The sequence below is a fragment of the Octopus bimaculoides genome, chromosome 2 (assembly GCF_001194135.2).
Source record: "Octopus bimaculoides isolate UCB-OBI-ISO-001 chromosome 2, ASM119413v2, whole genome shotgun sequence".
Lineage (NCBI taxonomy): Eukaryota > Metazoa > Mollusca > Cephalopoda > Octopoda > Octopodidae > Octopus > Octopus bimaculoides.
Window position 1 is genome coordinate 75,651,780 of NC_068982.1, and position 25,733 is coordinate 75,677,512.

At 34.7% G+C, this 25,733-nt stretch overlaps 1 protein-coding gene across 7 annotated transcripts in view; it reads right to left on the reverse strand.

The window, feature by feature from the left end:
* Positions 1-25,733, reverse strand: part of LOC106874645 (citron Rho-interacting kinase) — a 284,276-nt gene that overhangs the window by 95,570 nt on the left and 162,973 nt on the right. For all 7 annotated transcript variants that reach the window (XM_052978350.1, XM_052978339.1, XM_052978352.1 and 4 more), the window contains exons 9-12: positions 19,640-19,817; positions 16,604-16,886; positions 14,841-14,968; positions 5,212-5,374 (exon numbers count right to left, since the gene is read on the reverse strand). In XM_052978350.1, coding sequence (XP_052834310.1) covers positions 5,212-5,374; positions 14,841-14,968; positions 16,604-16,886; positions 19,640-19,817 — 752 coding nt within the window. The remainder of the gene's footprint in view (positions 1-5,211; positions 5,375-14,840; positions 14,969-16,603; positions 16,887-19,639; positions 19,818-25,733) is intronic.

A 25,733-nucleotide genomic window follows, 5' to 3' on the forward strand; every position in this document is an offset into this window, starting at 1 on the left:
GAGAGAGGAGAGAGATATGATTTATAAATATCTTTTTTTTTTAAATTTACCTTATTCTAATTTAATTTTTTTTTACCTGTAAGATGCATGACAAAGTTTGATTAACTTGAATTGTGAATCATTACCATATGTGTTTCTGTGTATTTATGTATACATATGAGGTTATCTCATTAAGTTGATGACATGTATTTCATTTTCTAGTTTTCTTCGGAGACAAACTTCAGTTATTTCATTCTGTTTTACCTTTATGGTAGACCTATCTTATGTGCATTTTGTTCAACTGATATATAATACAGTAATTTGCACAATTCTTCCCTTTTATAAAAATTTCATTGTATATTCATTGAATATTAGCTAATAACTCATTTTCTATACCAATGTTTAAACAAAATTTTATGTAATTTTATATTTTGTTGAATTTACCAGTATTTACTTGTGATTAGATTTGCTTCAAGACAAATTATGAAATAGATTTGGTTAAAAACCTTTTGTTAAATTGTGTTCCAAAAATCACAATATGTTGATTAATAAAAAAGTTATTGTTTTATTAAACCAGTCTAAATTTGCAATTATTTTAGAATTGAAATGCAGAAGAGGTATATTTTGGTTAGAAATATTGTAATGAAAGGGGTTTTTTTTTTTTTTTTTTTTTGTCAGTAACATAGGAAGTTCTAAAACTCTAGTCCAGGAGTCCTTATTTGTTAATTACTATACTTGAAACTATATAAACATACAATCTAATCAAACTACACACTTATCAAATTATTGGACAAGTTGCATTCCAGTAGAAGTGATGTAGAGCATCATTTATATTGAATATAAATTGGGATCACCTGATAAGTTAGGGGGTGGATAGAATCATGCAAACAAACATAAGCAATTTTATGAAAAAAGAAAATATGATTTATACATAAGATAAACAAAAACAACAATAACAAACCATACCAAATTTGGAATACATCCATTACAGCTATAAAAAAGAAAAAAATTTTTTTGTTTTTACATCCTGAAATTAAAAATGTAAATTGATTTTATACATTATATTTAAAGTTCAATCTTAACTAAAGAACTTAGAACTCAATTTTTGTGTGTGCATCTGTATGTGATTAAAAATAATCTTGAAAAGTAAATCAATAAAACAGATTAATCGAGGGCTAAATATAATGAGTTTCCTAATTTAAAATCTAATATCATATACTCCTCCTAAAAAAAAAAAAACAACAACAAAAAAACTAAGAATGTTAAATGATTGTCTCTACTTATTTATATCCCTTTATTTTTTAAAAGCTTGACATTTTGTCTGTAGTAGGAGCCAAAGACTGAGAATGAAGTTTAAATGATCACCAACATATATATAATGGTGCCAGAGACTAACAAGAAACTGGAAAAAAAAATAAAAAAAGAAAAATAGTTTGAAAGAAAATGGGGAGGGGAGGCAGGAAAAGGAAAAGGTACAAGAGAGAGAAAAACTGTTATCTAGCTTCATGAATATGTATAAGAGATTTCAGCTTCACTTCATTCATACACACTGTTTGCAAATAAGTTGGTTTGCTGTCAGCTTTGGTATTGGTGTGAAAATGCTGCTATGAAGGTAGCACAAAACCAAGCATACACGTGAATGTAAACCCACAAATACCACATGCATTCTTTTCCATACATATGCTTGCTTGCATGCATGCATGTATACATACATACATTTACATAGGTTTGGTGTTTTATAATTCTGAAAGCCTGAAGATGTGTAATCAAGAAGAGGCATTTTCTCATTGCCTACTGTCAACAGCTATTCCAATTTTCCTTTTCATCATCATTGTTCTAACATCCATTTTTCCATACTTGTATGGGTTGGACACAGTTAAGGCAGATTTTCCAAAGCCAGATGTCTTTCCTTTCACTGACCCTCACTTGTTTCAAAATAGGGTATTTTTTCCTGTAGCTGGACATGTTTTCACAGAAGCTTGAAAACTAGGGACACTACTTGTATGACAGTGACACTTGTTGACAACAATCGTGATGTCAAGACAAAGGAACACCAACTCACACACATACACAAGACAGTTTTCTTTCGGTTCCTGTCTACCAAATTCACTCAGGTAACTTTGGTCAGCTGAGGATATAATAGAAGACACTTGCCTAAGGTGCCATTCAGAGGGATTGAATTCAAAATGAAGTGGTTGGAAAGCAAGCTTCTCAACCACACAATCACATCTGTGCCTTATAATAAAAAAGTGGTCTACTACAATGGCAGAGGTCTATAATTGTGTGTACCTAAATGGTGATCTTTGAATCAGAAAATATAAAATGAAAAGGAAAAGCATCTATGGTTTGGTAATCCATGGAAAACATGCCAAAGGCAGGGGTTGGCAAATCCCTCATGTCATTGACACTTCTATGGAATCATTAATAACCTTTGACCATACCATTATGTAAATTTCTAAAATGAAATTAAAAAAAAGTGTAATTCATAAAAATTTCTTGATATAAAAACAATAATTCTTTCATTGTTTTGCGCCTTGATAAAGAACATTAAAAAATCAGGAGTACTATACTGACGTAGTTGTAATATTTAATGTGAAATATGTGTTTGGTGAATATGAGGAGGTACCCAAAAGTAACTGGAAACATTCTCTGTGGGGAAATCACATTGTAGTTCAGGCTTCTGCTGCTAGAAGCCACTTGATGTGAGCCACAATCATCAGTCTACTGAGCAGTGGTGTTGAGTGAAGTTGTACTGGCATGTGGTTTGTTTTTGTTTTGCAGTGCTTTTCCCAGTTTGTCAATTTTTGCAATAGCTGAAATGAGGGAATAGCATACTTCAGACAGCTTACAAGGATGCTGCCATGAGCAAGACACAAGTTTACAAGTGATATCCAAGCCTTAGGAATGGTCACTTGTTGCTCAAAGACCAACCTCATTCAAGACGACCGTCAACCTCCCAAATGAATGAAAGCATCATGGAAATTCATGAACTGATCTTGGAGGGCTGTCACTGAACAATTGATGAACTTGTTGATATGACTGGTGTTCTGGAGCTCTTGCCAACGAATTTTGAGCAAGGAATTGCAAATGAAAAGAGTTGCAGCAAAATTTGTGCCTCGTTTGCTCACAGAAGATCAAAAGCAGTCACAACTGAATGTGTGTCATGAACTGAAAGAATAGTTGGAAGTTGATCCAGACCTTTTTTCAAATGTCATCACAGGTGATGAAAGCTGGTGCTACAGAATTTGCAAATGTGGAATAAGTGAAGAATAAAATCAACAAAGGTGTCACTTCTCAAAAGATCTAGCACTGCTTCAAACAGTGGAACATGTGTGTGGACCAATGCATTGCTTCAAAAGGAGAATACTTTGAAGGTAATAAAAGTGTAAACATGTGAAACTAAGTGAATAAAATAATGCAAAATTCCAGTTTCTTTTGGGTATCCCCTTGTACTAGTTATTACATCAATTTTCGGAAGGAAATTTTTCAGATTTAGCCAGTAAGGACAAGTGTATGCATGTCCTTAATTAACTTGCCAATGCATCAGCTGGAGCTATATATTTATTAGGTGTATGTCAACAATGCATAAACCTGCTAAAGTATTTTGAATTTCCACATTGTATTTCAGATGAGCTTTTTTAAAATCAAATTTTTTTCATATGAAAAAGACAGTTTGTTCTTAATGCTCAAAATCATTGCAGATGTTTATTGACCCCATCGGATAGCCATGTGGACAGAAGGGGTAAATATTGAACACTTTGCCAACCCTGGCCATAAGGAAATAGATCTAAACTGTCAAAGTATCTAAATTATCATCATCATCATCATCGTTTAACATTCGCTTTCCATGCTGGCCTGAGTTGGACAGTTTGACTGAGGACTGGCAAGCCAGGAGGCTGCACCAAACTCCAATCTGATCTGGCAAGGTTTCTACAGCTGGATGCCCTTCCTAATGCCAACCACTCCTAGAGCATAGTGGGTACATTTTACGTGCCACTGGCATCAACCACGCTCAAATGGTGCTTTTTATGTGCCACCGGCACTAGCATTGGCCATGCTTGAATGGTGATTTTTACGTGCCACTGGCATCGGCCATGACAATAATCTCACTTAACTCAACAGGTCTTCTCAAGCACAGCATATTGCCCAACGATTGAAGGGTACTTTTAAATGGGCTGGTTATGTGATACTGACATCAGTTATGGCTATGATCTCACTTGGCTTGCCAGGTCTTCTCAAACACAGCATATATCCAAAAGTCTGTCGCTTGTCATTGCTTCTGTGAGGCCCAACGTTTGAAGGTTGTGCTTCACCACCTCATTCCATGTCTTCCTGGGTCTACCTCTTCCACAGGTTCTCTCCACTACTACGGTGTGACACTTCTTCACACAGGTGTCCTCATCTATACGCAACACATGACCATACCAGCACAGTTGTCTCTCATGCACACCACATCTGATGCTTCTTATGTTCAACTTTTCTCTCAGGGCACTTACACTCTGTCATGTATGCACACTGACATTACAGTTCCAGCGGAGCATACTAGCTTCATTTCTTTCAAGCCTACGCATGTCCTCAGCCCGTGTTTCACTGCTGTGTAACATGGCTGTTCACACACATGCATTATACAGTCCACCTTTCACCCTTTGTTACCAGAAGAGGAAGGAGGTCTCTGAACTTTGCCCAGGCTACTCTTATTCTAGCAGCTAGGCTCTGAGAGCATCCGCTGCTACTGACTTGGTCAGGAAGGTAATGGAAGCTATCATTTTCCCCCTGGCATGTGATGGAATCTGTTTTCTGTACATCTTTGGAGTTTATTGCCACTGTGCATCTGCCACACACAAAACTATCTCCCCAGTTTACGTTCCTTTGATATTGCTGCACCTCTTATGTGTCCATAGCTTACACTGGATACATCTTATGGAGTTTCTACTTACACCTTTTCTACAGATTGAGCAGAGACATCTACTTGAAGGGATTTGTGATTTGTTTGTCTTAGAAAAATATCTGTTTAATGTAGAGAGAAAGAGAAGCTAAAAATTTTTATCATTTGATGTAAAGTCATGCTTGAGAATGAGAAAACCACATGCAAAATAAACAAAAAAACTTTTTAAATAGAGAATAAGGAATAATAAAACTTGTTGTTAGTTCATTAGATAAGATGAGGAATAAATAAGATCATAACTAAAAGGAAATTTAAATTTTCAAAGTGAATATAAAGTAGCCAATTACCTTTTCTAATCTGTCTTTGGCTTTCTCCAACTGCTCTTGAGTGCTCAACAAATGTTTTTGACATTCAATCAATGTTCGATCTTTATTGAACAGCTGCTTCACCATCGCAGAATTTTGGCCTTCCAGCACTTTAATTACTTGCTTCAGCTCATCCAATTTTGCACTGAAAGTTATTAAAACATTAATATATCTCAATAACACACGAACATTTTAATTGGCCGAAAAGTTACAAAAGAGACTCAAGAGCTGAGAGTTTCATACATTATGCTTTACATCTATACAGTGTGAGGAGAATGATCTAAGTGGAATGAAACTGGAAGAGGAAAATCAAAGAAAATATGGACAGAAGTACTAAAAGCTGATCCCAAGATGTTGAACCTGACGAAGGAGATGACATAGGAACACAACTGACAAGTTGCTGTGTTGGAAAGGAATTATCCAAATAATGCAAGCATAGAAACAGATGTAAAACTGAAGATGATAATTTAGACACACACTCAATATATGCATCTTCAGTTGTTGTAGCTGATCCAGAATTTATTTACAAAGCCATTAGACATCAATATAAGCACACTGCACATACAAATGACAAAAACACCTGGAATTGCAACAACTTCAATATTCACAGCTTACAAACATCTTAGAGAAAGCAGAGCATAAACATTGAGAGTACTAAGAGGATCCACATGTCCAACACTAACAACAACACTTGTGTACAAACAATTTATTAACTTTTAAAGTTGCAACAAATGCTAGATTTTACAATCATTCACAATTTCTTCTGACAACCTCATATATAACCCAAAACTGCTTCAACAAGACTAGTCTCCTTCTTCAGAGTCAGAAAACACTTGAGCTGCAAACAGTTGTTAATTCTCAGATGAAACACTGCTATTGCCGCATTGCTACATCTACTAACCTCTTAGACTGCAATCAAAAGAAGACCAGTCAGATAATTGAGAAAGGCTCAACACCAACATACCTCATTCCTTAGTCTACAGACATCATGTCTCTTCTCTCCACCTTTCCAACAACTATAATGGCCTCTGCATATCAAAGCTAGCTAATTGCATTCTCCCTTAATCCAAGTCTACTCACTTCTCCTGGTTTTAATCAGAGACCAGTCCTTACTTCCCAAAACACAAACTCTATGAAATTCAATTCCTGTCTACAGTTTTTCCTCAACTGTTGACATGCACATATCCAAGTTAAACCTCAATCAATCTTGTCAGTCTTACCAGTCTTGGAGAGCTTGATAATGGTCAATAGCATTACCCCTTTCTTCTGGCTAAACCATAAAAATTTTGTTTCTTCTAAAAAAAACGGGCAATGAGAAGATACAACATACCCAGACTGCTCTCCTACACACATAACAAACTAGTTCAGAGGTGAACAACTAAGCTAAAAGTTTAGAGTTCAACCTCTACTACTACTACTGACGTATTATAATCTTCAAGATATCTTGAACAAAACAGCTGATCCCAAGATTAGCCTCTACAGAGCAACCTACCAAGATAACTCGAGACTGAATCTTTCTTCATAAAACTGTTTTATTGCTTTATATATAGCCTCTCTCAAAGTTGGCTCTGCATCTGCACATGTAAATTGGGCAAGAATTTTACAGGAAGATTGGCAGTTTCTTGAATCTCCACCAATGTTTATCCAAAGGGAAGGACACTGACTTGGGCTGGTAGAGCCTGGCACCAGTGTCATCACAGGAATTACCGTCAGAACACAACAAACCAGAACAGATACCACAAGGTATCTTGCACATCTCTCTAACAGTTCTGTGAGTCTACTTAAACTAAATTAATACTGTTTTAACTTACCCTAAAGGGATGAAAAGGCAGGCAATGGTGACTTTGGTGGGATTCAAACTTGGAGCACAAAACACTTAAACAAATGCCATAAGACAATGTATCCAATGCTCTAATAACTGCCGATTTATTTGTATATTTAATTACTATTAAAACTTCTTATATTGATCAATCAAAAAACATTTCATAATTTGCTGTGTCTGGGGAGAGTCATTCTTTTTTAGTGCCTTATTATTAACACACTCACTGGTAAAATTTCCACTCATTAAACTCTTTTACTCGTTTCAGTCATTTGACTGTGGCCATGCTGGATCACTGCCTTTAGTCGAAGAAATTGACCCCAGGACTTTATTTATTTTCCCTAAAATTTTCATTGTGTCTTGCAACCTTTTCAATAGTTGTTGACTATCCGTTATCTGAGCTGCGTTCTTTTTGTTTGTTTGTGCGCATGTGTGTGTACGCATATGTATGTATGCAAATATGTATGCATGTATGTCTGAGTGTGCACATGTATATAAGTATGTATGTGTGTATGTATATGTATGTATTCTGCATATTCATGCATTTGTGTGTGAGTGCATGTCTGAGTGTGTCTGTGTATGGGTTTTTGCGACTATGTACTGTGTGTGTGGATGTGTGTCTCCATATGTGTCCTTGTGTGAAGTGAAGTGTGTGTATATGGTTACATGTTTCAGTCTTCATTTGCACATGTATGTGTACTTGTCTGTTCATATTACCTATGTACCTATCTGTCTGTATGTCTATCTGTTTACATTCATATCCATTTACCTACATACATGTGCATATACATATACACACACGCACATACACATCTACATAACAGCCCACTAACTATTCTACCTGTATATAAATATAAACTGTAGGTATGAGGGTATGATACCTATTACATATATTTACTATTTAGTACTGGGGATGTTTCATTTATGAGCATGCACTCCTGTATTTGTCTGAGTGTTGGGTCCTTTGGGTGCTTGGATAAAATGCGGAAGTCAAGTTGACCCAGGTTGCCTCCAGGTTGGTCCTTGGCATGTTGGTATTAACTTTTGACATGCAATTTTAACTTTAGAAGATGATTTCCTCACCTTTATTTTCTGAAAAAACATACTATGCAGCAAGCTCTAAAAAACAATTTCAAGAAGTTCTTTGTGTGTGTGTGTGTGTGTATATTATGGAAGTGTACTTGCATAGCAAATGTTTTGATCTGATATTGTGTGCTGAAACTAAAGCAATTATAGCATGGAAGACACAGGTTAGCCATTCAGAAACACACAAAGAATTAACTTCATTTAAAAATATATTTGTAATATGGTGACCTGTTCACAGACAAAAAAATTTGACACACTATTGCAAATAAATGTTTAAGTGAAGCTAATGGCTTTTGTTTGTTTCTGAAGCTAACCCAGAGTTATTGTAGAAAAAACTTGCCCAAGGTACTATGTAGTGGAACTGAACCAAGATCACAAGGTTGGGAAGCATGCTTCTTAACTACACAGCTACACTTGCATCTGAATATTTCATATACTGAGAGAAAAATGTTTCAATTTGACTCTAAATGAGACAGACATTAGTATTTCTGGTGTCAACAGAATGAAAAATTACAATAAAGTGGAAGAAATTTACATAAACAAATAACTGTATCACATGGCCAATTTATCCGATATTTATGAGAAATAAATTCTTAAATTTTATTAACATTAAGATTTTGATTCCTTGTCTGATGTATCTGTTCAAATTTTATATTGCCAATTTAAAAAAAAATTATTATTTATTTAGTTTGCATTACATTTTACTTAAAATTTCATATTATATCAACAAAGTATTCATTATATTTTCAAGCCAACAAAACTACTTTCACAGCATCTTAAAAAATATTTGTTTATTTATTAATGGAAATTATAGGCATATGGCCTAGTGGTTAGGATGTTTAGCTCATGAGTGTAAAGTTGTGGGTTTGATTCCAGGACCAGGTTGAACTATTTTATTGTACTAGTTTACTCAGCTAAATGCCAGTGGAGCTCACTCTCTCCAGCTGTTACATCCTTGATGTTCCACTAGGTCTAGAGTGGGAGGGCTAAGAGGGTGCCTATGTCTGCTTCTGACTACATGGACACAAAACAACTAATAAAAGTATAGTACAAGTTACCAGGTCATGCTTGGTTATTTTGAAAATTGTATGATAAAAATGCACATTTTTAAAAAAACAATTTGATTCTTGAGAAGATGTAAAAATCCATATAGGCAGCATTGAAGGGTCTGTCTGTCCATCATATTCTACTTATATTTCTGTTGATGTATGTATTGATCTACTCTAACAATATCGACAAACATTTAAACCAAATAACTAAAAAAAAAAAAAGAAACTAAATAATTGTGGTGCTCCAGCATGGCTTCAGGAACTGGGCTGCTACACATAAAAAGGTAAAAGTAACATCCACACAGCTATTTGCTAAGATCATTTAACTTTTCTTTAACTAGGTTTCAATATATCTAGCCATCAGTCTTTCTATCTTCTATCTGCCAATGAATCTATCTATCCACATAGATACATTGATGAGTTGAAGAGATAGAAGTGGTTGAATATTAAAACCTGTGACAACTAAACTTTATTTTTATTGCCTGTCACTATATTATGCAACGTTTAAAATCATGCCACTGCTTTCTACATCTGCATTCCTTTCAGTCAACACTCACTCACACAGATTCTCTCTCTTTGCCTCTCACTTTAACTATACTATATGCCCCTGCACTTACCATGTTTATATCCCTCTTTCTACTTCTTTCTTCAACTAATTAACCACACAATGTAATAGCAATACCTTTCTCTTACCTCTCAGCACTAACACTCTCTTTTTTCATTCTTCCCTTGAACTAACCACTTGACAACATCTTAGTGTAATAACTATTATCAGGTCATCCCATAAGTTCTGTCCGAATTTTGAATAAAGAAAACAAGTGATCAAATGTTATGTTTTATTCGAATTTAATCATCAATGTACTTTCCCTGATTATCTATGACTTCCTTCCATCTATTTACAAGCTTTTTAATCCCATCAATGTAAAACTCTTTTGGTTTCAAAGCAAAGAACTTTGAAATGTCAGTTTTGACCTCCTGGCTTGCGAAAGTTATATCCCCCAAATGATTCTGTAAACTATGAAACAAATGGTAGTCTGAAGGAGCAAGGTCAGGAGAATAAGGTGGATGAGGAATTTTTTTCCCAACTAAGCTCTTCAATCTTCTGTGATGTGATCTTTGCAGTGTAGGGTCGTGCATTGTCCTGATGAAACATCACTCTTTTTCTATTCACTAAAGTGGGTCTTTTTTTCTTCAAAGCTTGGTCCAAATGCTCTGATTGCTGACAGTAGACTTGAGCACTGATTGCTGTAATAGGTGGTAACAATTCAAAGTGAATTACTCTTTTGCAATCCCACCAGATAGAGAGAAAGTACCTTTCTTCCCATAAAGTTCCCTTCTCGGTTGTGGTTGAGCTCTTACCCTTTTACCAAGCCACTGTTTACGACATTTAACATTTCGATAGAAGATCCATTTTTCGTCACCAGTCACAAGTCTACCCAAAAAGGGTGAAATGAGTTCGCAAGAATGGAGAGAAGAGCAGATGTCAACTCGGGATTTGCGGTTGCTATCAGACAATTCATGAAGCACCCATTTTCCAAGTTTAGGAACCTTTCCAAGTTGTTGAAGATGACAATGAACAGTTGTATGGTTTGAACTAAGCTTTATTGCCAATTCTTCAACTGATAATGCAGGATTTTCTTCAAGTAATACCTCAAGGAGCTTATCATCAAACTCAACTGGACGTCTTGTTCGATCTTCCATCTTCAAGGCTGAAATCTCCACTTCTGAATTTTGTAAACCATCTTCTGCAAGTTCTTTCATTCAAGCATTCTTTTCCATAAACTGAGTGTATGTTTCAAGTTGCTTCAGCTGCAGAGTTTCCTTTTTTGTACTCAAATGCTCTTTGGATACTTCCATGTTAGAAAGGGTTTTAATCAAAGAAATTTTAATTCTATTATTCTGTAAAATAATATTTAATTAGTTTAAATGTACACAAATGCATAAAAATAATTTTAAATTCCGCTAGACATTCTAAAATACTATTAAATTTCATTCAATTTTAAAAAAGGTAAAATTGGACAGAACTTATGGGATGACCTGATACTTTCTTCCTACCTCACATTGTTAACACTTCTCTCTCTCTCCTTCTCTTGCTCTTCACCTCTCCCTTCAGCTAACCACATCACAGTGTAATGCATACAGCCTTAGCATATTAATATATAGATTATAGAGAAATTTTGATAATAACGAAACACTGGTGAGCAGAGAGTACAAGGAGTAGTCAGCACATACTATCAATTGGATTTGGGTTAGGGTTGCAAAGGTGGATGAAAAATACGTCATAGAGATTAAAGGATTAAGTAAAACTATCTTCATCTAACATCCCAGCCTATTTCACTTGTCTTTAATTCACAGCTACTTAGTTTACATTAGGAAATTACATTTCATTATATGCACTACTCACTTCAACCGTTCAGAAAAGTACAACAACAACAGCTGCTGCTATTACTACCACTAATAATAATAATAGTGATTTCAAATTTTAGCACAAGGCCAGCAATTTCAGGGAGGGGGAAGTTAATTGCATTGAACCAGTACTCAACTGGTATTTATTTTAATAATAATAATAATAATAATTTGCTCTAATTTTGGCACAAGGCCAGCAATTTCGAGAGGAGACGGCATGACAATTATATTAAACCTAATACTTGTTCTATATTTTATTGATCCCAAAAGGACAAAAGGTAAAGTTGACCTCAGTTGGAGTGGAACTCAAAACATTAAAAAACTGAGAAAATGTTGCTAAGCACGTTGTCCAATGTGCTGGTGATTCACTCAGCTCACTACTTAAACATTAATCATTCAACCACGGTAGTGGTTGTATATATTCTAAAGTTCACCATTTCATCAATCACAGCAGCTTCCAAGCTTCACCACTAATTCAGTTCTCAACTAAATTACAAACTGTTAATAGTTTTAAAGAGGACATTATGGTATAGTGTCCTCTTTAGTTTTAAAGAGCTATACTCTGGCATAAATAGTTTGAGATTTGGTTCAGTAGAAAAAAAGTTACATCAAAATATCTACAACCTCAAGGGGGGCAGTAAGGCAGATATTAATCTTCAATTAACATGATTTTTTAAATTTTAAATTAAAAGTATACTTTTCTTAGGCTTATATGATAGAAAAATGCATGAGGAATTCAGAATCATTAGTCGCATTGAACAAAAATTAGTAGAAAAACAGTTATGATGTAAAATGTTACTTCCTGACATTAAATTTTGTAAGAAGTAACGCTTAAGCAATAAGAATAAGGAATATATTTCTAAAATGAATGTTTACTTTCTAAGGTGGCGAGCTGGCAGAAACGTTAGCGTGCCGGGCGAAATGCTTAGCGGTATTTCGTCTGTCTTTATGTTTTGAGTACAAATTTCGCCGAGGTCAACTTTGACGTACAGATTATTTAATACATTTTTTTTAACTAAGCACTTTCAGACTTCCCATACTGGTAGAATATGTCACAAAGAACAGGGTTTATTCTTACCGTTTTTGACAAAATTTTTAGAAGCAGTATTTCATCTATTTTTACGTTCTGAGTTCAAATTCCACCAAGGTAAAACAAAATCTCATCACACAATCGAACCAATGAAAGAGCCTCTACCTAGTTGCTCGACACTAAAAAATAGCAGCCAAAGTATCCTCCTACCTAAATCACATGCCCACTGTATGTAATGTCCTAGTTTATCCCTAAAAAGACGGTTTGCTGAAGGCTGAAATGTCTTTGATGATACATTTTCAGTAACACCTGCACAATTTTCACTAAGAAAAAAAAAAAAAAAAAATTTGATTTTTTGCGTTGAATCAAGTACCCTGACCTCCTAATATGCTGCAAATCCCTTATTTTGGTTTGGAAATCATTGGAAATTTTTTTTTTCGTTGAATGAATTCCTGTGACCTTCTAATATTGCAAAATTAGGTTACTTAAGGCGAGCCTGGTAACTGATAGTTTTGGGGTCTTGCTGTTTGTAACTTTTCGTGAGCCTTGGTGCAACCAACAACATGGTAAAAATCCCTGCCATTAATTTGGTGTGGCTGGGTAATATCAAATAATTCAATCACAACATATATTCAAATTAAACATGAAAAAAACTGAAATATTATCATCACTTACATGGAAAAATTGAAATATTATCCTTCAGTATTTTATAAGGTAAAATCTTAAATTATTAATTTACACATTATTAATTATCTTATAACAGCGATGCCTGGAAAAATCATGGATTACATGGAAAAATGCAAGCATGAAAAGTCATATTCTTAAGATTATAAACCTAGAAAAGTACAGAACAAGTTATTACACTTGTAAAAGTATAGGACAAGCTATTATTTCTAGTAAAGTAAAGAATAAGAAACTTTTTACTTAAAATATTGCAGCTAAAATTAAAATTTGAATATCAAAACTTATTTTATTATAGTTTACAAATAACACTATACTTATTTAAGTAGAATTTGGCTAATTTACTACCTTAAATACAGAAAAAAGTGACTAATTAGACAAACTTACAAATTAACTGAACAGTTTTGTACAATAAATTTAAAAGATGAGAGCTGTAAAGAGGGATAAATTAGAAGAACTGGCATTCTTTGCTGCAATATTTTAAGTAAAAAGTTTCTTATTCTTTACTTTACTAGAAGTAATAGCTTGTCCTATACTTTTACAGGTGTAATAACTTGTCCTGTACTTTTCCAGGTTTATAATCTTAAGAATATGACTTTTTCATGCTCGCATTTTTCCATGTTGATAATGATAATAGTTATGTCATTCTCATCATCATTGTTTTAATGTCCACTTTTCCATACTTACATGGGCTGGATGGAGTTTATTTTGAGGCAGATATGCAATAGCCAGATGCCTTTCCTATTAACTCTTACATGTTTCCAAGTGAGATCATGTTTCCTCCATGGCCAGACATGTTTATGCAGAATATTGGAAATGACTGACATTGTTTGTACGACAGTGACACTCATTCCACACAATGTCAAGACAATGAGACACAAAAACACTCTCTCCCTCTCTGTCACAGAACCTCTAATTCTCATCTCTAACGTTCTGTCACTCACTTTTCACTCTGTGAGACAGAACCTGAAACTGTCCAGTTTATTGGTACCAACAACACATCTACTTCCTTTGGTTCTTTCTACATTATAAGTTTTATAAGTGAAGGTTTGCTCTGCACTTCAAAATAATTACTGCTATATAAATATTTACCAGTGATAGAAGCAATGAATGGATCTGCTCCAAAAATACATTTATTTCACAACCAGAGTTGTTCTAGATGAGAGGATTCACTAACAAATTGAGTTTATATTGGTGATTCCCAACAAACTTCTGAAAGGAAATGAGGTTGCTATACACACACACACACACACACACACACACACACACATATATATATATATATATATATATATACACATAAAAAACAAAACAATATTGTTGAGTGAACTACAGAATATGAAATAGAGTAAATAAGTCAAATATAAAACAGCTGATCTCTCCAACACCAGATAATTCAATGAATCTGGACGGTTATAAAAACTAAACATTCTTGGTGTATTGATCACTACCAATCATATCAACCACTGGAGGATAGGATTACAATTCTGTATACGACTCTACATGTTAGAAGAAATTGATTATGTATTACACTACTTACTGGGTGATTGCACATTTGATGTCTTCGGCTTCACTGTTGAATTTATTGATGTCATTTAATATACTAAGGCCTTGCTTATGCACCCGGTCTTTGGCCTCTATTTCTTGTTCCAACCGTTTAGCAAGAACCTGTAAAGAATTAAGCGAAATAAAATATATAAGACCTAGCAGATCAAATTGGCCTGTATAGTTACACAGAAGTGAACAAACATTAGGTAAATGCATACACTATATATCATCATCATCATCATCGTCTAACGTCCGCTTTCCATACTGGCATGGGTTGGACGATTTGAGGACTGGTGAACCAGATGGCTGCACCAGGCTCCAATCTGATCTGGCAGAGTTTCTACAGCTGGATGCCCTTCCTAACGCCAACCACTCTGAGAATGTAGTGGGTGCTTTTACGTGCCACTGGCACGAGGGCCAGTTAGGCGGTACTGGCAACGGCCATGCTCAAATGGTGCTTTTTACATGCATGCTACCTGCACAGGAGCCAGTCCAGCAGCACTGGCAACGACCTCACTTGAATACTTTTTCACGTGCCGCCGGCACAAGTGCTAGTAAGGCAATGCTGGTATGATATGTAAGAATTTACACATGCCTATAAAAAACTTAAATTTAGTTGCTCTACACCTAGACAAATGATGATTTTAAAGGCTTTCTTAAATGCAACATTGCAGACACTTAAAGCCAAAATTTTAAATATTGATGACTCAAACATGGTATTGATCAATGTAACTTCTTCACATATTTTTTTCCCCCTTCATTCTTCTCTTTTTCCCTTTCTGTTAAAAATCAGCAAAGGAGGACAAGGAAAAAGAGGACAAAGAAGAGGAGGAATAAGGAGAAAGAGATGGAAGAAGAGGAGGAAAAATAAGGCGGAAGAAGGAAAAAGAAAACAAAAAGTAAAGAAGTAAGCAGATCAATGCCATATAGACATCCCAACTTTTTCTGTTGACCTTCACAAAGGTCAAGCAACATAAAATCCAAACTTGATTTTCATAAATCTACTTTTACTAACACAACTCTATATATACAACTATATATACAAGTTATTTTATCATCTGATGTTTTCGTTGTTTTGTTTCATATCAAAATTACATTAACAAATTATATAATATATTTTCACATTATAATAATTATGTGGTTGTGAGGTTAAAGGGCTTGGCTATTAACAAGACAGTCTTTATTTTCAACCTTGCTTATAACTATTGTATATGTTGTGTGTTCTGGAGTCAGACACGGTCAAAGGTTTCATTGATGTCAAGGTCAACACCTTCCACCTCAATATTTCACCTTTAGCTTCAATGACAAAGCAGACTGTCTGATAAACTGATTCTTGATACATTGGTTCTGTTATACTTGCTGAAGATAATTGTAATAATAGCAATAACCAACACAGTAAAGAGTTATCGTAGGAACAACAATAAAAGGGTGTGTTGTGAAGAAAATAAAGATTGTGATGGTGATGATTGTGGTGGTGATGATGATAATGGTGGCAGTGGTTGTGGTAAAAATGGTGGTAGTGGTCATGGCGGCGATGATGGAGGTGTTGGTGGTGATGATGGTGGAGGTGTTGGTGGCGATGATGGTGGAGGTGTTGGTGGCGATGATGGTGGAGGTGTTAGTGGCGATGATGGTGGAGGTGTTGGTGGAGATGATGGTGGAGGTGTTGGTGGTGATGGTAGTCATGGTGATGGAGGTGATGTTCTCCTCCTGCTCCAAGAAGCAAGTATATCTCAATAAAAAATTACAACCTACATTTGATTTATCTGCACAATTTGATAGATCTTTGGTCAATGAAAGTTTGTCCTCCTGCAGTCTCTGAATAGTTAACTCCTTTCTGTCAACCACATGCCTCAGCTCCTCCAGTTCTGCACGTAATAGGCTCTCGTTAGACTCCAGCTCATTACAGCGTTCTGCAATCTTCTGGTGTTCTTTGACATTTACAGTCAGTGTCAGCTTTACGTTAGATGGTTTACCATCATCAGAACTTTCATCAAACTCAGAAGATGTCACTCCAGATGTCACTCCAGAAGAATCCCTGAAAATAATTCAAGAAGAAAAGGTTTTTGTCTTGTTTAAAGAAAAAAAATAATAAATCAACAAACATGACTGTGTGGTGAAGAAGCTCTTATGGTTTGGGGTTCAGTCTCACTGAACAGCACTTTGGTCAATTAGTGCCTTGTGAATGAATTTGATCGTTGGAAACTGTGTTCGTTTGTCCCCCTACCACCACCACAACCACTTGATACCTGGTGGTGGTTTGTATACACTTTCATGATTTAGCAGTCTGGCAAAAGAGATCCCAGTGTTTATATTTTTTGATGTCTGGTATTCATTTTATTGGTCTCATTTGCCAACCACAAACTCACACATATATACATACACACACCATGGTCTTCCACACAGTATCCATCTACTAAATTCTCTCACAAAGCATTGGCTGACCTGGGGATATAGTAGAAGACACTTGCTTAAGGTGCCATGCAGTGAGACTGAACCCAAAGCCATGTAGTTTCAAACTGAGCTTCTTAACACAACCACATCTATGCCTAGGACAAAAAAAAAACAAAACAAAAAAACTTTTGAATAAATTCCTGCGGAGCCATTATTTTATTAGTTCTACCTTAAGCACAGTGAATGATTTCTGAAAATTTAATTTCAAGTGGAAAAACCCTGTTACCTTAGTAATATACATACTTATCTTTATCACTCAACATCCAAGATAACATGAAACTAATTGACAACCACACTGAAGCAAGGGAAGAAATATGTCCATAGTTATACAATCATCTTCCTTTCCAGAATGTGTAGTAAGCTTCTACAAACATTAATAATTTGGGCAGCAAAGGTTTTTACAGCTTATTGCCAATCTTCACTTAGCTGTGAAGCTGGATTAAAACATGCTTTCTGTTAAACAAAACTGAAGTAATGAAACTTGCTTAGCAGAAACCAGCAGTCTACTTTTCTACTTTCTTAACAACATAACCACTGTATTCTTTTACTGGCTAAATATAGTCTCATCCAATAATTAAGATATCTTCTTTTACACACACACACACACATTCACATGTATACTACTTTCTATTTCTGTCTACCAAATCCATTCACAAAACTTTGGACAACCCAGGACTCTAGAAGACACTTGTCTAAGGTGCTGTGTAGTGAGACTGAACTTAAAACCAAGTGACTGGGAAGCTAACTTCTTCACCACACCACCATTCCTAGACATACTCTCACAAACATATGTACTAAGGTAGCCATATTCATTAGGAATGTTCCATTTCTTCAAGACAACTGAATATCTATGTTTTTAAACATTAAATTTTAAAGAAACAACAGGTAATGTTTCATCTCTATCTAGATAAGAAATTGTTACCTACAATGTGTCCATAACTTTAAACATGTTATCCATATTCCATGCTTTTATGGCGCCAGATAAATGTATTTTAACATCTCACATTTCTCACCAATCATACATTCTACTTTGTAACAAATGTAATTTCTCAATATAATATATTTTTTCTCCCAAAGAAAATAATAAAATGAATGAATTCTTGAAACATAAACGATTAAAAAAAGTGCATTGAATTTTCAAATAAGAAAGTTATAAGATTTATCATTGGAAGATAATTGAAGGTTATGGAAAAACACAAGCTCAAATTCAAATTTAAGAAATAAGAAATGTAATAAATGAGAATTTAACTGCTTCATATTTTTTGATGGAAGCACGTAAGAAGACTGAATGGAAGATAAGAAATTTCTCACGCTTCAATAAAAATCTCTCTGCTGCCAAAGATTATTCTGTTATGACTACAGTCTTATTCCATTCTTTATTTTCATTCATTTATTGCAGCAAGTATAAACAGGCAACATGGTCGCAATCATATTTTCATTGAAAGAACAGCAGCAGCATTTAAAGTTTTATTTCTCACACTGATCTCAGCTTACACTGCACATTTCCTTTTTCTGCTGTAACCTCTCTTTCCACAATTTATATGCATGACTGTCAGTATGATGTGCACATTATATAATGTGTGTATGAATGAGAGAGATGCACACGTGCGCATGTGTGTGTGTGTGTGTGTGAGAGAGCAGGAAAAATGGAAGGAGATACACACACACACACACACAAATATATATATAGAGATTAGGAAAAGAAATTACTGCATGGAAACTGAAAATTCCCTTCCCTCATTTCACATACACAAAAAAAATAAAACATGTTAAAAACGGCTTTGGAAAATGTGCTTGCATTATGTGTGTGTGTGTGTGTGTGTGTGTGTGATGAGATATTATCTAACCACAATTATCATCATTCTAATATTCCACTTTTCTATGCTAACATGAGTTGGATGAAGTTTATAGACTCAGATTTTTCTACAGCCAAATATCCTTCTTGTATTTAACCGTCACCTGTTTCCAACCAAGGTAATACTTTCTCAAGGCCATACATGTTCTTGCAGAACATTGGAAATAAATGACACTGTGTGTATGACAATGACACTCATTTACTACTATTACATGATAATCAAACACATACATGCACATATATAATGACAGTCTCTCAGTTTCCATTTAGCAAATCCATTCACAAGGCTTAAAAGAAAATTAAGTATAAATAGTCATTCCATGCATAAAAATACATTTTGTATGTTCTGAATATAAATAAGTAATCTCAGAACAAGTACATATTTAATTAATAACTAATCAATTTTAGATGACAATTTTACTTCAGGACTGTTGTTAAAAAAAAATTTTTTTAATCAATCAGTAAGATCAATTCATACTCACGTAGATTCATCTTTGGTGGAACCAAAGTAAGAGAAACCAACAAAAGGCAAGTCTTTGCCACTGAAATCTCGACGCAATTTAGGGTCATCATATTTTGGTTGTGGTGGCAGCCTTTCATATTCATCGAAATTGGAGGTATCATCTAAACTACTCACACTTGGTATAAAAGGAGATTTTTCTGAAAGTATCAAATTACAATAGAAATGATAAAGACTGATAATGAACATGACAATGAGAGTGCTACATTGTGGAGAAGCCATTTATTAACACACAAAAACTTAAAATCCACTTTAAATTTATTTCACAAGCTGTCAAAATTTTCACTGCTCAAGTTTGAATTTATCAGTTTTATGTGTTATTAACCCTTTTGTTACCATATTTCTGTTGAAAAACACTGCCAGTATTTCAGTAATTTTGAAATTATGAAGAATTTTGTTAAACTGTCTTTATTAAGCTAGTATTTGGAACTTAATATGAAATTTTGATGGAATGTTTTCATTTAGATCACTTTAAAACAAGAAGTTGGCATCACAGAACCAGGGAAAACTAGGGGCAGTTTCAGGTGGGTTAGTTTTAAAAGGATTAACCCTTTAGTGTTCATATTATTCTACCATAATTAATGCTTTTTTATCCACATTGTTTTGAACTAATCATGCATTATCTTTTAGCTATGAGATTTTGATGAGGTAGCTGTTAATTTTTAAAATGACATTGTAGGGTTGGTGTGAGAGACTAGATTTGGCCAGTTTGAACATAGAATAGGCAGAATACTTTTGGCTGGATATGGCTGGTTTAAATGTCTCTTCTATGGACAAGTACAATCTTGAAATGATATATGTGTTATATATACATGTGTGTGTAAATGTTCATGTATACATTTGAGTGTACATGAACATGTTAAGTCTAATTGTATGCACCTATTTTTCAATCAATGCTGCCTAATGCACTTCTAGTTAATTACAACTTATAGTATTATCACTTTAAAATTTCATACATTCAAGTTTTACCCACAATTTTTTTTTTATTCTTCATCACCATATATGTGTAGTTGTAAGCTATTTTAATATTTAAAAAAAAAGTTCCCTGTCCCCACTCGTCTGTGCAGGCTCAGATTAGATAGAACCTGAAAAGCAAAAGGAAATCTCTGTTGTCTTTGTACTGACGTTCAGCAAGACTTCTCCATATTCAATGAAAGATTACCTACATCCAGTCAAGTTTGGCTCTAGTCTGAACTGAAGCCAACATTACAGATCATGCTTAGCGGCATTTCATCCATTGCTACATTCTGAGTTCAAATGCTGCCAGGGTCAACTTTGCCTTTCAACCTTTGGGGGTCGATAAAGTAAGTATCAGTTCAGCATGGGTCGATTGAATCAACTTAGCCCCTTCCTCAAAATATTTGGAACTAATATTATTATTCGGTTAGAGATTGGTAAGAAATACATAATGGAATAAAAAGACTAAAGAAAGCATGCTGTTATTTTTCTTTTAACTTTCTTTTATATATTTGCTTGCAGAAAAGTAAAAAATTACGGCTAAGGATTATCATATCAAAATTAAGGCCTGGAAATTCTGGCTGTTTTCAGCTTTTAAACACAAACTATATAGTTGTAGTTGGTATTGTTGGTGGTTGATGTGTTATCATCATCAATAATCAAGAGATGGCTAGCTAGTTCTTATGTAGCTATGGCCATATTGTTAAGAAGTTTGATTCCCAACTACATGGTTTCAGGTGCAGTTCTGCTGTGTGGTGACTTCTAGTATGATTTCAAGCTCACCAAAACCTTATGAGTGGATTTGGTAGATGGAAACTGAAAGAAGCCTACTTGTATATATGTGAGTATATGCATGTATGTGTCTCTTTACTTTGACATTATGTGACAGTTGTAAATGAGTGTCATCATCACACAAGCAGTGTCATTCATTTCCTATTTTCTTCATAAATATGTCTGACCATGGGGAAATATCACCTTGCTCAAGGGTTGATAAAAAATGGTAAAAGGGAGGACAACTCAGGTGAGAGTTGACAATGCAATTGGTGTCAGCTTCAAATATTTCTTATTACTCAGCATTAACACATACTAAACTTCTCCTCAATGATAAATGATCACCCACCCACACTCCTGGTACCTCTGTTCCTATTTCTACTCACCCCACACTTTGAGGGTTAACCCCAACACCTTATCACCATTATTTTTATCTCTTTCTAGCTTCATCCAATCATCCTCCTCTCTTCTAAAATTTGAGTATTTATATAGTTCCGCTACAAGAAATCTGTTCTACTTTGGCCCCTTCTCTCATATCTTTACCATGTTTCTCTTGGTATAAGGCTGCCTTCCCAGGGTTTCCAGACTTGCAAGCTGCATAGTGATCTCATTAGTGCCTGTTGTATGATTAAAAAAAGTACCGTGTGTGTGCTGTAAGTGGTTTCATTAGGATCCTGTTAAACAGTCCAACTCATGCCGGCATGAAACAAAGACATTAAATGACGATGAAAATGGTGACAAAAAACTCAACCTTTTGTGATTGAAAAGTTACGAGTGAAGTAGGAACTACTAATACTTATTTTATTGATCTTAAATGGGAATGAAAAAGAAAAACAAAATCAACTTGGTTATGATTAGGCTTGATCCATGGGTTCCAATCTTGTTTCCAGCAAACATCAATTTATGGAGTATTGAACATAGAGAAGCAAATCCATAAAGTCACATAAACATTACATAATTGTATTTCTGTTCCAAAATAGATAAAAGGTGCTTTACCTGTGCAATAAGAAAATCAATATATTTTTATGTACAATTTAGAAAAAGAAAAGTAAGACTACTACTTCTTTGCTCATAAAATGAAAACGAACAAAACAAAGGTTGCTGATGGACCTCTTAAAGATGGAAGAAAGAAATATCTCCAGATACATTTATTTCATTTAACTTTTTAGCATTTAAACTAACTATGTCTGGCCCAAATATTCTGTTTTATGATCAAACTGGCCAGATCCTAGAATGTCATTCTAAAAATAAACAATCACTTCATCAAAATTTCAAAGCTACAGATAAAGCATGATTAATTCAAAACAATGTGAATAAAGGGCATTACATTTGACAGTCATCTGATTGATAAATGGTTAAAGTTTAAGCTATATTAGCATGGTTTAGACAAGATGTAATTGAGGTAGGATTTTTATGGCCAGATGCTTTTCCTGTCATCAATCCTTATCTGGTTTTTCAAGTGACTTTCTATCTGAGAGGAATTCAAAAGCACTGATCTAGTAGATGATGAGTCGACAGGAAATATCAACACATCACTAGTTTGGTAGCTCAGTGGTAATGAGGTGTTGGGGTTAACCCTCAAAGTGTGAGATGCGTAGAAGAGGTGTCAGGAATGTGGGTGGATGACCATTTATCACTGAGTAGTAGATGGAGGACTTAGCATATACAAGATGGTTTAGTGTGTACTAATACCAAACAATAGGAAATATTTGAAACCAACACCAATTACAGTGTCAATTCTCATCTGAGTTAAGCATTGCTCAGCATGCTAACGATTCTTCCAGCCACTTTCAGTGGCAGCTCAGTGTAGGTTGTAAACATTTACACAGATATATACACACATGTGCATATGTATGAGTGCATATATACCTTCATCATTTCAACAGCCACTTTTCCAAGTTGAAAGGATCAGAAAGAGTTTATTGATGCAGATTTTGTACAACTGGATGCCCTTCTTGTTGCCAATCCTTACCTTCTTCCAAACAAGGTAATATTTCTCCACAGCCAGACAGGTTTTTGCAAAATATTGGAAATGAATGGCATTGCTTATATGACAGTCACATACATTTATAACTATATTGCAATGTCAAGACAAAGAGATACAAACACACACATACATACACAATAAGCTTCTTTCAGTTTCCACCTACCAATTCTACTCACAAAGATTTGATTGGCCTGAGATTATAGTAGAAGGCTCAAAGCGTCAGGCAGTGGGGTTGAACCTGAAACCATGTAGTTGGGAAGTAAAACTTCTCAACCACACCCGTGCCCCTCACCCACGATTGTCTTCTTTCAGTTTCTATATATTATATCAGCTCACAAAGCATTTGTTACCCACCATGCTGACCAATCTATTATAGCAATATAAATTTTAAATGAAGGTTGGGGGGGGGGGATGCTAATGCAACAAATTCAGTAATCGGTTGCTCTTTCAGATGTTAACTAGGTGATGTGAAACTACTTATACAGATTTAATATGTTTATTAAGTTTGCCTTCTCCAGAGTCATATTTGACAGAATGGCCTGCAAACCATGAATGCCTAAGTATCACCCCAATTTGGTGTGAGACTTTTAGCTTTTGGTAATGTCAGTTTCACTAGTACATATTTTATTTCCTACACCCCATACCAAATAAATACAAGATTATACAGAGAAATCATGACAGAATTTTGAATGTATACTGAATTTTGAATTTGAGCATATTGAAACTTGTACAACACTAGCTTTCAAATTTTATTGGGTGTGAAATAATAATAATGATGATGATGGTTTCAAATTTTGGCACAAGGCCACCAAGTTTGAGTAGCAGGGTAAGTTGATTACATCAACCCCAGTGCTCAACTGGTACATATTTTATCAACCCCAAAAGAATGAAAGGTAAAGTTAACCTTAGTGGGATTTGAACTCAGAACTTAAAGACAGAGAAAATACTGCTAAACATTTTGCTCAACGTGTAAAGATATATGAAATGCTGCTAAGCATCTTGCCTGGTGTGCTAATGATTCTGCCAGCACATCACCTTAATAATTCATTTTAATTTTGACACAATATCAGCAATTTGGGAGGTGGTTAATCAATTACATTAACCTCAGTACTTGACAGATACTTTATTTTAATTGACTCTGTAAAGATGAAGGGCAAAGTGGTCATTATGTGTCCAATCTTCTGTGTAAACGTGCCAGGCCATGGAAAAATATTTATTACCTTACTTGGAAACAAGTGAGTGTTGATGACATGAAGGGCATCCTAGCAAAGAAAATCTGCTTTAGTGAATTCCATCTGACCTGTTCAAGCATGGGAAAGTGGATGATAAAATGATAATGATAGCAAGTTATTTTGTCTACTAGTCTAATAAATATACCCATCTACAACCACAATACCAACAGCACTATCAACAATCATAATAATAATAATCCTTTCTACCAGAGGTACAAGGTCTGAAATTCTGGGGTAGGGGACTAGTCAATTACATCGACCCCAGTGTTTCACTGGTACTTAATCTATCAACCCTGAAAGAATGAAAGGCAAAGTCAACCTTGGCAGCATTTGAACTCAGAATGTAACGACGAATGAAATACCGCTAAGCATTTTGCATGGCATGCTAACAATTCTGCCAGCTTGTCACCCTAATCATCATAATAATAATAATGGTTTCAAATTTTGGCACAAGGCCAGCAATTTTGGGAAGAGCTTAAGTCAGTTACATTGACCCCAATGCTCATCTGGTACTCATTTTATTGACCCTGAGAGGATAAAAGGCAAAGTCAACCTCAACAAAATTTGAACTCAGAACATAAAGACAGAAAAAGTCTCACTAAGCATTTTGTTTGGTGTGCTAATGATTCTGCTAGCTCACCACCTGAATACTAATAATAATTTCTAACATAGGCACAAGACAGGATTTTGAACACAAAATACTTTCTAATTTAGACACAAAGCTAGCAATTTTAAAGAGTATGGGTTAGTCTGTAACAATAACCACAGTTCCTGACCAATTTTGTTTTATTTTTCAATCATGAAAGGACAGAAGTAAAAGTTGATCTCAGAGCAATTTGAACTCAGAACATAGAGAACCTGAAGTAATAATGCAAAGCACTTTGTTCTGACACTCAAATAATTCTGCCAATCAACAACAAATAAAAACATTCAAAAGCAGGCAAATTATTTTGAAGGATTTTTTGCATTAATGCAAACATGTAGGTAATTCATTTATTATTAAATATAACAATATAAATCATTCACATGTTTTTAAGTTATGAAACAATTTGTCATGATATTAGAATTTTCTTATTGTTAAATAAAATTTCATCACAATATTTCTGTCA